At 42.7% G+C, this 13,312-nt stretch overlaps 1 protein-coding gene across 1 annotated transcript in view; it reads left to right on the top strand.

Annotated features, from left to right (window-relative positions):
* Nucleotides 1-13,312, top strand: part of HSPA14 (heat shock protein family A (Hsp70) member 14) — a 209,650-nt gene that overhangs the window by 65,385 nt on the left and 130,953 nt on the right. The window contains exons 4-7 of the mRNA XM_085652930.1: nucleotides 4,591-4,639; nucleotides 4,747-4,852; nucleotides 4,953-5,043; nucleotides 10,759-10,863. Of these exons, the coding sequence (XP_085509056.1) occupies nucleotides 4,591-4,639; nucleotides 4,747-4,852; nucleotides 4,953-5,043; nucleotides 10,759-10,863 (351 nt within the window). The remainder of the gene's footprint in view (nucleotides 1-4,590; nucleotides 4,640-4,746; nucleotides 4,853-4,952; nucleotides 5,044-10,758; nucleotides 10,864-13,312) is intronic.

Genomic DNA, 13,312 nt, shown 5'->3' with positions numbered 1-13,312 from the left:
TCCACTCACAGATATCCACCTTTGCACTTTGGCTGAGGTGGAAATGGCCTTGGCCAAAGTCTTGCCAAACTAGGCACCTGGACTGGACAGGGTCCCAGGAGATTTATTTAAAACCGAGCAGGTAGTTTGGGTCCCATACCTGCAGTCTTTCTTCAATGCAATTCTTCTTGGCCTCTCACCCCCCAAAACGTGGATGGGCGCTGAGATTATTCCCATCTACAAGAAAGGTTCTCCCATCGACCCGGCAAACTATAGGCCCATCAGCCTTATTGATGTATCCCAAAAGATCTTTGCACGCGTTCTTTTGGGTAGACTTCAGAGCTGGATGGAAGATCACAATATACTCACCCCTCTCTAAGCTGGTTTCAGATCCAAAACTTCAACTATAGATCAATTGTTTAGATTACAATTGATCTATAGGAAAACCATCATGCTGGAGGGTGGTTCCCTCTATCTTACTTTTGTGGATCTCAAATCAGCTTTTGATTTGGTAGATCGAGATCAGTTGTGGGATCTTCTGCTAGAGATGGGGGCCCCGGTCTATCTCTGTCAACAGATAAAACGTCTCCATGAAGGTAACTTCGCCAAAATTAGATATGGGAATAGAGGGGAACTCTCTGCTCCGATCCCTGTAGAGAAGGGCGTGAGACAAGGCTGCGTTCTCGCACCAACTCTCTTCTCCCTTTTTTTAAATGGGCTAATTGAGGATCTCTTATCAGTTAAGGATATAGATTCCCCTCAACTTGCCAATCGTAAAATCCCTGCATTAATGTTTGCAGATGACACGTTGCTCCTATCTAAAACACCTATGGGGATGCAACGTGTCTTAGAGAAGTTTGGCTCGTTTTGTAAGAAAAGAAATCTTGATGTAAATATGAAAAAAAACAAAGTATATGGTCTTCCATGCTGACTCCACAAATTGTCCTCATCCCAAATTGAATGATATGCCTTTAGAGAGGGTCCCCGTTTTTGACTACTTAGGCCTTACTATAAACGATAAAATGGACTGGGGGTCACAGATCACTAAGGCAAATTTAAAACTTACTCAAGTTAGTGGAGGGATCTTAAAAGTCCATAGGAGCTGTGCCGTAAGGGTTATTGGCCCCCCTGTAGAAATTTATAATGTCCAAGCAAGGGGCGCCACCCTATACGGAGCTGAACTATGGGGTCACTGCCAGTCCAAAACACTGGCAGTGACCGAAAACAATTTTTTAAGGCAACTCTTGGGTCTCCCCCAAAGTACCCCTCTAGGTCCTCTCAGGATGGATTTGGGTATTCTCCCCATTTCTGAAGTGATAGCCTCTCACCCACTATTGTATTGGCGACGGCTATGGAGTACCCCATAGCTGGTTACATACAGAGAGGAATTAGAATCAGTTATGCATATTCGGGGGGTGGAAAAAATTCCTTGGCTGTCCTTTATTCGGGATACCTTTTTTCAAATTGGGAGGAGTGACCTGTGGTCCTCTCCAGAGGAATCATGTCCTGACATCTCCAAACAATCACTATCCTCTCCTCTAAAAGAACACCGACTGATGCGTATCAGTAGGGTGATTGAGACATCTAGCTTAACCTACAGGTTCTTAGATGTTAAAATAGCCTATAAATTGGAGCCAGCTCTAGATCTCATTCAACCCTTCTTAGCTAAGAAACTCTTCCTCCAATTCCGACACGGGACGCTCCCTCTTTATGCATTCACTAATAAATGGGTGGGGACCAACAACAAATTATTATGTCCTGGGTGTAATGAGAAAGATGAGACTGAGACCCATGTGATCTTTTTTTGTCCTGCATATAAGGCTGCAAGATCTAAATGGGTTTTTCAACTCTGCAGGAATTTGGGAATTAGAAATTTTAGAGAGGTTTTGAGGCTATTAAAGTATGAGACACATCCGGTCTTTGTCGCTGCTATATCTAAATTTCTTTTTGCTTTGTGGTGCAAGCGCAGATGTCTAGTGAAAAGTTAGGGTTGTGTCTTGGTTGGTACAATTTCTAATGGATTCTGTTATCTTGATTCTAAAATGTATTTACTGATGCTTATATTTTAAATTATGTTTATTAGCTTATTTATGTTTTTTTTTTGTTTTTTTTTAAAGGGACTGTGGTAGAGGTTGATATTTCCCCTTATATGGATGAACATTGTTTCTTCTAAACTATTGCCCCTTGTTCAAATAGTGTAACGATTTATTATTCTGTGAGTGTGAGAATTTTTTTTTGTTCTTTTCTTGTCAGCACGGTCCTAAACATAATAAGCATTATTTTTTCCAGTTTTACTTCCTATTTATTACAATGCTGTATTTTTAACTATTTTATTGTGCTTTTATGGCAGTAATTGCCGAAATAAAGTTTTCTGACTGACTGACTGGTATTTTGTTCCTTTGGCAGGAAAATCAGTTGGGCCATGCCCAATAACTTAATTTGCCTTAAATGGGCCTCCCCGCCACAAACGAATGTCAGTTGACACCTGCACAGGCCAATCATTTGTCCTACCAGTCAAGTAGGTGCCAACTCAGAAGGGGAAATCTACTCCAGAACTGATTTGAAGTGACCAAGGTAGAGGGAACTCCTCCTTACCCTGGCCACATCTTTGAGTGGGCACACAGGTTTGGCACAAGGGTTGGCACAAGAGGAGGAGAGTTTCACTATCTTGCATTTAGTGAGTGAGGGCCACTGTGGGATTGTTTGCAGCAGGACACATAGGAACTAATGCAAAAGTGTGCAGGGTTATTCCTGGGAGTGTTTTCCCTATTGGTTAGGCAGGCGCTATGAGTCACCTCCACACACAGGCATAAATGTGGAATCCCCTGGTACCCTCCTAAGAACACTAATGGGCCTGTGTAACAGAAGGACTGCACCTGATGTTTGAGAACTGTGAGAAGACCTGAAGGGCTGAACCTGCTCCCACTTGTACCCAGGACAAAGAAGTGGACTCCAAGGGTCAGTTGGCTGACCCCCTGTGTAAGCTACAGGGCCCCACAAGAAGCTGTAAGAGACCTTTTTCTGAAGTGCCCAGCTGACTAGTACCAATTGGACCTGACCTAGACCCTGCTAGTAGCCTTTGCTGCAGTGCTTTATTTGAGCCAGTGGTTTCCAGTGCTCTGCACCGCCACTTAGTTGATTTCCAGTGCTCAGCACCAGCACTTAATTGTGAACACTGCACAAATGACAGTGTGCCAACGGGTGTTTATGAACACCACACAAATTTAAAATTACGAATACCTCTCTCCCCATCCATTCCTTTAGCTATGGGGTCCTGGAATAATCTGAACTGCCTCACTTGCAGGTGAGAGAGATGGTTAGAGCTTGTTTTGCCAGCGATGATAGGGGCAATGGGTGGTGCAAGCTGCAGTTGCCTCCTGGTCGGAGCCCTGGCACTTATTATTTTACAAATTAAGCACTGCTTTGCTGGACTGAGGTCCTTGGTTGCTTCTAGCTAGACTTCCCTTAACATTCCTGTAAACCTGAGACTTTGACTTATTAAGGACTTCAAGACTTCTGGAGGACCAAAACAAACCTGCCAAGTCGATTCCTCCAAGGTGCTTTGCCACTGGGCTAAAGAAACAAGTTTCCCCTGCATTTAGAGTTTCCGTAGCAGCAAATCTGTTGCACTGGACTTTGTCTAGAAGGTAACAGCCTCGTGGAGCCCTCGTTAAATATAGCCTACAGCCTTGTTCTGTTGGAGTGTTTCTAGCTCCAAAAAAAGAGACTTCCAGAAAGAAGACTTAAGTCACAGGGTAAATCTTCCGACTGGGTCGCCCTTGGTTTGTGTATCTTTCCTGCACTCCATCGAGGTCGGTCTGAAATCGCACCTAGGCCCTGCCCATTGCCTACCAGTGGTGCTTTTATCTTTTTTGGCAATAATTGTACTTCAATCTTTAAAAAGTCGAATCTTCAGCTCCCCTTTTGGGATTTTTGTCTTTTTGGTGTCCATGTCATTTGCTCATTAAATTACTCTTCATTATTATAAATTGGAGTGAGATTTTTATTGTATTGTTTTTGACTTTTTAGCTCTTTTGCTACTGCTAAACGCTTTACCCTTTTTCTTAAATTAAGCCCGTCTGCTCTGAAAACTATAACTGGACCCAATACTATAGTTACTGTATTACTTGTGGTGGACTACCATCCACCCAATTAATAATTCAGTTTCTCTCATGATGAAAAAGATTGATCACAAATACTATTGCACCAAGTTGATTCTGTTTGAATGAGAGTGAGTGTATGACTGAATGGACATATACACCACAACCATGCAAACTTTACTATCTCTAGGTCTCCTTGGACTATAAAAAGGTTGTGTGAATAGAGATTGCTTTGGATGTTTATGTGGTTTTGCAGTGTCTGGGGGTGCATTCCACAGTTAGGTATCCTGTGATTGCAAAGGCCCCCACCCCCATTTTGGTGCAGTGTATTCTTCCTATATGGAGAACTGTTTGTTGTGCAAAGAGGGTAGTCATAACTCATTTCAGAGTTACTCTGATGCATTTCTCATGTTTGTAATCCTATCTGTCAGTGTGCTTTGTGGATAAAGTGGAAGTCTACTTTGTCGCCGTGTTATTAACTATATTCTTTTGTAATTTGCTTGTGTTTTAGGTACGATGATCCTGAAGCTCAGAAGCACATTTCAGACAGTAAATGTCCGGTAATCATATTATGCATTTTTCTTCAGTGGATTCAATTGATTATATAACATTGTGGTTGCAGGCAGTACTTATCTTTGTTGTTTTTACTCATTCTCTTTGTGTGTAGGTAATTGAAAAGGATGGAAAGCCCAAATATGAAATAGACACTGGGGAATCTACAAAGCTTGTTCGCCCAGAAGATGTAGCAAGCCTAGTCTTTAAGAAAATGAAAGGTGATTACTTGAGTATTGATTAATATGATTAGAGTTTCAATATTCAGAAGTTGATATGAAACCTATTTACATAGTTTTTTATCATCCACATTAAATATAGAAACCGCTCAGTCTGCATTAGGATCAGATGTCAAAGATGTGGTGATCACTGTTCCCTTTGATTTCGGAGAGAGCCAGAAAAGGGCACTCGGGTAAGCTCACCATTTTATTTTGAAAATCAAGTATGTATAAGTTGTGGAAATATTGTAACATGGATTTTTTTTAATCTGGTTTTTAAGAAATTCTATAATATACTACCAAACTGCTGATAGGTAGGAAATGTAGCTTGTGCATTTTGCCTCCTTCGATTATTGAAACGTTGTCATGGGGATGGATATTATAGGGATATAATTGAAGAGCTGTTGAACGTTATATTTATTATTGACTAGTTTACTTATGTAGCTTTAACATGTGTTGAAGCCTCGAGAAAGCAGTTTAAGCTCTGGCCACATCTTGAAAGTGATTTTGTTGCACAGTTTGGACTCCTTGATAAAGGAGATTTGCATTTTGGAATTTCATAAAGACTGTAAGGAGAATGATTATGGATATTGGATTTGACTGATATTTTTTAATATATATTTCGCCTCCACTTATTAAATTGATTGTTTATACTAAAAAATTGTTAGTCGTGTTCAAATCTGACTTAAGGTTTTCTTTTTCTTCCTGGTTTACATTTGTTTCCTATCCGTGTTCTTCAGCGTTTGGATTGTAGGTAGTCAGTTGACTCCCATCCAGAATCAAGGATGGACTTAAGCGGGATTTGTGATTTGGTCATTAGCCTGCTTCCTTAGTATGCTGGGCGCGCACCTGCTGGTTGGGGTCAGGTGGTGACCTTTGTTGGAGCTACAGTTTCTCCTTTGGTTGCTGGTAGATGTAGTGTATTGTTCAGTTTTGTGTAGAGGTGTGATAAGCTCGATATTTCCCTCTGTGTCTTAAATACAATTTAGAATGTCTTCTCCACAAGTATAACATCGACCCTGTTTAATGTGTTGTACTTCACTAATTTGCTGCATTTACCACATCCTGCTTTTTAGCTTTTGGTCTCATACAGTATACTAGTTTGAGCTGTATACTTAAACTTCTTTCAGTCATTAATCGGTTGTAAAAAAAAAGTTCTACTCAAGGAAACGTCCCTTTCCCAATAGCCTGCATGTTCATCCGAGCATTCTCTCTTAGTTAAGTTTACATGCATGTGTTTCAAGCCCATGCATAGATGTGATATAATATATCAACTGCCAGTGCTAAAGAATTGCCATCTTTGGTTTAAGACAAATATTTTGCAGTTTCTTTTGTTACAAACAGTATCTGATTGGTCCCAAGTGTGTTACATCTGAACGGCATTTGAAAAATATAGGTGCAGATAAATGTGAGATCAGTAAAAGTCACCTTTATGTACAGTTCATCAGTGGTGGCATCTTTCATAGAGTCGCATACTCTTGAAATGTTCTCCATTGTCTTTGTATGTTGTACAGAAACCTTTTTCTGGATTCCTGATTCTTTCTTTACACAGGCTAAAATCAGACTCCGGGTCTTTCTATGGGCTCTAAAAACACCCATATGGAACTCCCGTAATTGTATCCTGTGATGTGAGAAGTGAGCATTGCATTACCCCCTACTAGAGGTTCTGCTGAGCAACCTCAATAGCAATTCTTAATGATCTCTGTACTCGTCACTAATAATAACCTAGCTGAGATAAATGGGCTGTGAACTTGGATTGTTTTGAATATTGGGATCAGGGCAAGGAATCATCATCAATCAATTATGGGTTTGTATAGCGTGAGCAATGAGTCTCAAGGCTCAGGTTGACGGGCCCTGTGTTGTGGAGGACCTTGTGGGTGAGAAGCTTAAAGGTGATCCTCCACTCGACGGGGAGCAAATGCAAGGTCCGTAGTTGTTGGCTGATGTGGCAGTAGCGTGGTAGGTTGAGGACTAGTCTGGCTCTAGCGTTCTGGACTTTTGGAGTTTGTGAGTGAGGTTCTTGTTGATCCCGGCGTAGAGTGCGTTGCCGTAGTCTAGTCTGCTGCTGATGAGGGCGTGTGTGACCGTTTTCCTGTGTTCGGGGGGGGGATCCACTTGAAGGTCTTGTGGACTAGGCAGAGGGTGTGGTAGCAGGAGGAGGTGATGGGGTTGACCTGGCGGTCCATTTTGAGTTCGGAGGCCAGGATGATCCCTAGGTTGCGTGCGTGGTCCGTGGGGGTGGGCGGGTCCCCAAGGGTGGGGGACCACCAGGTGTGGTTCAAGGTGTCAGGGTGTGGGCCCATGATGAGTATCTCTGTTGTCTGTGTTGAGTTGAAGGCAACTGCTCTTCATCCAACTGGCGACAGCTTCCATTCAGTCTTGAAAGTTGCGTTTGGTGATGTTGTTTCTTTGGATAGGGAGAGGATGAGTTGGGTGTGGTCTGCGTATGATGTGATGCTGAGTCCTTTTGATCTGGTGATGGCTGCGAGCGGGGCCATGTAAATGTTGAACAGGGTCGAGCTGATGGAGGATCCTTGTGGGACACCGCAGGTGGTTAGTGTTGGTTCTGAGCGGAATGGAGGGAGCCTGACTTGTTGCGTTCTGCCGGAGAGGAAAGAGAGGATCCAGTCAAGGGCCTTGTTTCGGATTCCCGTGTCGTGGAGTCTGCGGGCTAAGGTGCGGTGAGAGACCGTGTCGCAGGCTGTGGAGAGGTCAAGGAGGATGAGGGCCACAGTCTCTCCTCTGTTGAGGAGGGCACGGATGTCGTCTGTTGCTATGAGGAGTGTGGTTTTTGTGCTGTGGTTTTTCCTGAAGCCTGATTGGAAGGGGTCGAGGATTCATCATAACAAGACAGGTGACAATTCAGTCCAGTTTCACTCCAACCCAAATCAAAATACTGCAAACAATATACTCATAGGTCACAACTTCATGGGATGGAGATAATTAATAGCCCAATTTGGAAATATTGACGGGAGCTCTAGACACTTTGGCTTATACGATTTGGGAGTGTGCAGTAATTCAGCATTTTGGATGAGAGTACATGCAAAACTAAGTGGAGATCATGGTGATCATTGCTCCACCCTTACCTGGCATTCTTGAGGAAAAGGGAGATATTGATTTTCCCAGATATAAACTAATTCTGTACAGCCGGAGTTGGATTGTGGCCTTTAGGAATATAACCTGAAAAGGTGGGAACGACACCGCACTCAATCAGGGCATTTTAACAATGGTCTTGGACAATTACATAACAATCAAAGATCAATATCTGAAGGAACAAGCTGCACCAGTAAGTTGGAAAGCGTACAGAGTTCATGGAGAGACTCTTAATTCATATTATAATCCAGGTTCAACTAGTGCTCATCAATTGATAATAGTAGTATTGCTGGGTGGGAGGAAGGGAATGAAAGCTACAACGAAGCATACGATTTCTATTATTCTAAGCACTGTAAGTTTTTGGGAAAGTCTTGTCAAAAGACACCTTAGATGCCAGGATATATCCAGGACTGCCCTGCCTTGTTTTTTACTTTGGAAGAAAACAAATAAAGTAAGATAAATTATGGAGGTGCTAATTATTGGTTTCAGTGTAACCTAGCAGCATTAAAATGTCTAATTTAATACAATACCCTATCCTTATCATTGTTTGGACCTTTCTGTTTTGGACAATATGATGGTTAGGCTAAAGGTGTCCTAGGGAGGCCTGCTTGAGAGTCCAAAGCACACATTTGGCCAAATGATTCATATAAAACTCCCTGAGCAGATAGAGGGAAGATTGCTGTGATTCTATCAAAGATACCAACGCTAGAGAACAGTAGATTTAGGGATGTAAGATTTTCTTCTTGAGCGCTGCATTTTTCATAGATTAACATGATTTTGAATTAGAGTTGCAAGCAATATCAACAACTAGGAAGGCTGGAATGAAGCTCACTTTATTGAAACAGACTTTGGAGGATTGCCTGCCTGCTCTTCGCTTCATTTATACTTTGGCTAGTGAGTAGGTAGCAGTCACGGCCTGCACAGGTAAGAGCGGTGAGGCGGGGCAGGCTTGGGGTCGGCAATGCGGCAAGCACAAGGTAAGTGTTTTTTAAATATAATTTACTTATCCCGTCTTATGTCTACTTCCCTGCCCACCGCTCTTACCTGTGCCAGCCACGACTGATAGGTAGTCCTTGGTGAAGGTATGCACCAGTCGTCATGTAGCTGCTTTATGTGGGTATATCTTGTAATAGTACACCTGTGTGGTCAGAAGTAGTTGTACCAATTCCTCTTGTGGAATGTGTCATAATTCTTCCTTGTAATCTAATGATAGTCTTCTGATGACACATGCAAACGCACCCTATTATGCATCTTGAAATGCCTCTCGTTAAAAGTCCTTGGCCGAGTTTAGGGTCCAAAGATATGAATAGTTGATCCGGCTTGTAAATGTATTTTGTCCTGTCTGATGATATTGCAGAGCTCTCTTTGCATTCACGGTGTTGATAGATTTCACCACCAGCGATGCTGCCTTCTCAAGGGAAATTGTTAAGGAAACAGAATGCTTCAAATTAATTTCCATGGCAACATTAGTCATTAAAAGGAGATGTTTTTGTTCTTCCCTTCAAAAATTGGTCAGTTACAGTAGATTTCTATAAAGCTTTTGCACTTGAAAAGGCGCAAACACACATGTTGTTGGGTAACTTACTAACAGTGTGGCTTTAAATACAGTGGGGTCGGGCAGCATAGAGAACACTTAAGTTCGATAGACATGCCAGAGGAGAGAGCCACCTCCACTGGAGAAGTGTATATTGAAACACAGTGAGGCCTATCTATTGGATAGGGGCAAGCATAACCTGGACCATGGGGACATAGTTCAACAAAGGGATCTGTGCATTGGGGCGGAAGTTGAGTCCACTGGGACTAGGAACACACTGTTGCTAGAGAGGTGAAGTGTGGCCACAAGTGCTGGGAACCACTAAAACACTCTTCTGAGTCAAACACTACTGCTTCAGTAACTGAGGCAAGGCGACTAGATACTAGGATAGGAAGGCAAGTACTCTAGGACACAGACACTATTCGGGTGGATATTCCTCCACTGAGACTGGATTACAGGGACACACTGGTAGAGCGATTAACACTGAGGCAAACATATTGCCTCTTCGACATGGGACACAGTCACCAAGGGAGGTAATACGCTGACAGTGTTAGGGGATATACTGACACAAAGATGGAGAAAAAATTATGATGAACACTGGGTCAGGGAGACATTAACATGCTTCACCTTGAGCACAAAACTAACCGGTGTGGTGGTGGGTTGCAAGACCCTTCATTCCTACTTTATTGCCCCCATCTTCCTCACCAGGCAGTGGAAAAACGCAAAACTAGTAGACATCAGTGTGTTTACCAAAGCGCATCACAGTGTGCAGGGGCCGTTCAGATGACAAATTATTTATTTTAGAAAAACTGTATGAACATGTATGCTAAAATGCTTTGATATAGCTACCTTAGGCTTTTATTTGTATGGCTCATTTACCAGTTGCTGCATTTATCCAGTGGAGCTAAATACAGTCACCCTTTCGACATCCTAAATATTTTGTGTGAGTTACATTAAGCTTGCGTCTCATCAAGCTAGCTTCCCTACGCATCTGGGAACTGGTATATATCCTAACCCCCAAGAGGTTAGACAAAGGGCAAGATATTAACTTGTGAACTTGGTAGTGCACTGTTTGCAACACTCTATATATATTTCTGTCATACATTGCAGTGCTGCATCATACGCAATGTTTTTCAATCTGAGTATGCTTTGCATACAGATGACACGATTTGTGTAGGGCTAAATCATGGGAGAGGAGGGCTGCTGCTCAGTACAGGCAGTCCATAGTTCATTACGTATTTAAACGCTGTGTTATAAATCACTTTTTTTAACCTTTCTGCAGAGAATCAGCTGGTACGGCTGGATTCAATGTACTGAGATTAATCCACGAGCCATCAGCAGCTCTCATGGCCTATGGAATTGGCCAGGAGTCTCCCATTGGAAAAAGGTAAACATAATCTTGCAGAAAATTTTGTATGCAGATACTCTGTTCCAGATAAAATGTTAATTGCAGGTTTCTGCTTATTTGTTTAATTTAAAATCCATGAACAATATATTTGTAAATGTGCTGGTGTATTAGTAGTTTGGACTAGTAATTATTTGAACATGAAGTTATGACCAGCAGCGGTTTCCCCTTTAGGGCGGGGGAGCGTTCATTGGCATTTTATTATTCCCAAAGTGCCCGAAGGAGTCAGCCTGCCCAGGAGCGGCTGGGATGATGAATGGGCATGTCCTCTGCTGTTAGAGGACTGGTGATGTGCTGGCCTGACACTGCACAGTGCGCAAGTCAGTTTGGCCGGCTGTCTTGAGCCGGCCAGAGTGACATGCACACTTTGCAGGCCTCCACCAAGCTGTCTTAGACAGTTTGAAGGAGACTAAGCAAAGGCCTACAGAGCCTAAAGGAGCGTCCAGCCAGGATGCTCCATCCAATCCAGGTGCTGCTCTCGCATGAGAGCAGCGTCTGGATTGGTTAGGGAAGTTTCCACTTCCCCTGGGGCCCGTCAGAGCCACAGACTGTTAGGACACAGAGGACGCAGCACTGGTAAGTGGATTTATTTTATTTGTAGTTTAATTTTAATACCTGCAAGTGTTAGAAATGTATTCTTTTTTCATGTATAGGTGTTGTGGAATGCGGTGGGGCACTTCGCTTGTCCCACCGCTTTTGTATGTTACCAGTCTCTCCTGGTTATGACAGCTTGCTAAAATTCACATATCTGTACAATACTAATACTCTGGGTTATACCAATCACAGATCTACACATTTTAACAGCAGAGGCTGATATTGTTTATCTTTCTGAGATCTTGAGTGTATTGCCTAAGTGTCTCCACGATGCAACTGGTATTTGTGCTCCAGGGCTCTTCCATATTATAGAAGACCCTTTCTGCAATACTGATCTTGCAGATGCACAGTTTGAGTCTGTATTATGATCTCAAGGGGGCTGATCCTTCATCTGCATGTGCAAATGTCCCCACACAAATTATGAAATGCTTTTGTCCCAGTGCCATGTTACAGACAAGAACACATGGAAACACTGCAATGAAGCTCCAGGGTATGATGGCGTCCTGCATAGCAGTGGTGCCACAAGCCACGCTGCATGTGTGCCTACTCCAGAAGTGTCTTGCGAGGCAATGGTCACAAGTGACAGTACACACCAGTTGACCTTTACTTTGACTCACACATAAGCTTACACATACGCACACATTAACACAATCTCTCTCCCATAAACATACACTCGCCCTCAAGCATGCATACATCATGCATTTAAAACTTACCATAGCGCCAGATAGGTTCATATTCCAGCTACTTGTATGCCACTTTTTATTACATTTATAGTAAATAACACTATTTCCCATTTTGTAATAAAAAATTGACATAGAACCGGGAGAGTGGAGCCTGAATCAAGGTCCGTTAGGACAAGCTGCCCTTGTGCTCCAGGTACTGATCTTGCCAGGGTCGCGAGGGCTATGTCAGTGACCACAAGGTGCAAGCCAGGGTCGCAGCTGCGACCCCTAAGTGACATCCATGTGATGGAGGAGTTACAGCACATCTCGTGATTTGAAACTCCTTCAAGGGAAAACAAGTTGTAATGTCTGAGCCCAGCACTAGATGGAAGACGCATGTAATGCATGTGAATCGTCGGCCATACACGCTACGAACCGATGCTTATAAGGTAGGTAGCATTTGACTTTTTTTGAATGGGTGGAGAGCAAGGTGTTTTTGGTGAAGCCATTCAGCATCTTTGCCTGTGAAAACAGTGACCAAGTTTTGTTAAGCCCAGCACCATTCTGATAATTGAAAACCTGGGACTAGATTAGTTTATTATGTAACTGTAGGTCACCTTTGACTGAGGTACATGGCACAGCTTTTTAAAGAAACAGTTATCAGTTTTGAGAAATAAGTTTAAACAATCCCATTGTGTCTAGGCAATTGTGGGTGCAAGTTACACTATTATTCCTGTGGGATAGGTCTTCGTGTCGTGCCCTGTTTTCCATGAATCTCTTATAGACTGGGTTTCTTTTTGGGGGTCTCTCGTTGTTTGGTTCTTTTGCAAATATTTTTAGTTACTTTTCAGACTATAGAGCGATCACTCCCAGATGGATTTGCTGCAGTAATATCAGTGCACTGGTTACATTCAGATTCATGTCGAATTACTAGGCAAACCTTGAAGTTCTGGTTTCTGTGCCAAAGAGGCCCACTTGGCTAAAGCCCAATCCAAAAAAACAGTGCTTATGGTGTAGGATCTTGGATTTGTTTATTTAGAGCAATTTTGAGCGAATAATAATTTATGACTTGTTGCTTCTTCTCTTGCCCAAGGAATGCAGATTCAGCATCATCTGACAAGGGTTGTGATAAACAAAGGAGATGATATTCCGATTTGGTGTGAGACCTCTGCAGA

Source organism: Triturus cristatus, chromosome 4_1, assembly GCF_964204655.1.
Source record: "Triturus cristatus chromosome 4_1, aTriCri1.1, whole genome shotgun sequence".
NCBI lineage: Eukaryota > Metazoa > Chordata > Amphibia > Caudata > Salamandridae > Triturus > Triturus cristatus.
This window is presented reverse-complemented; position numbering and strand designations above follow the sequence as displayed.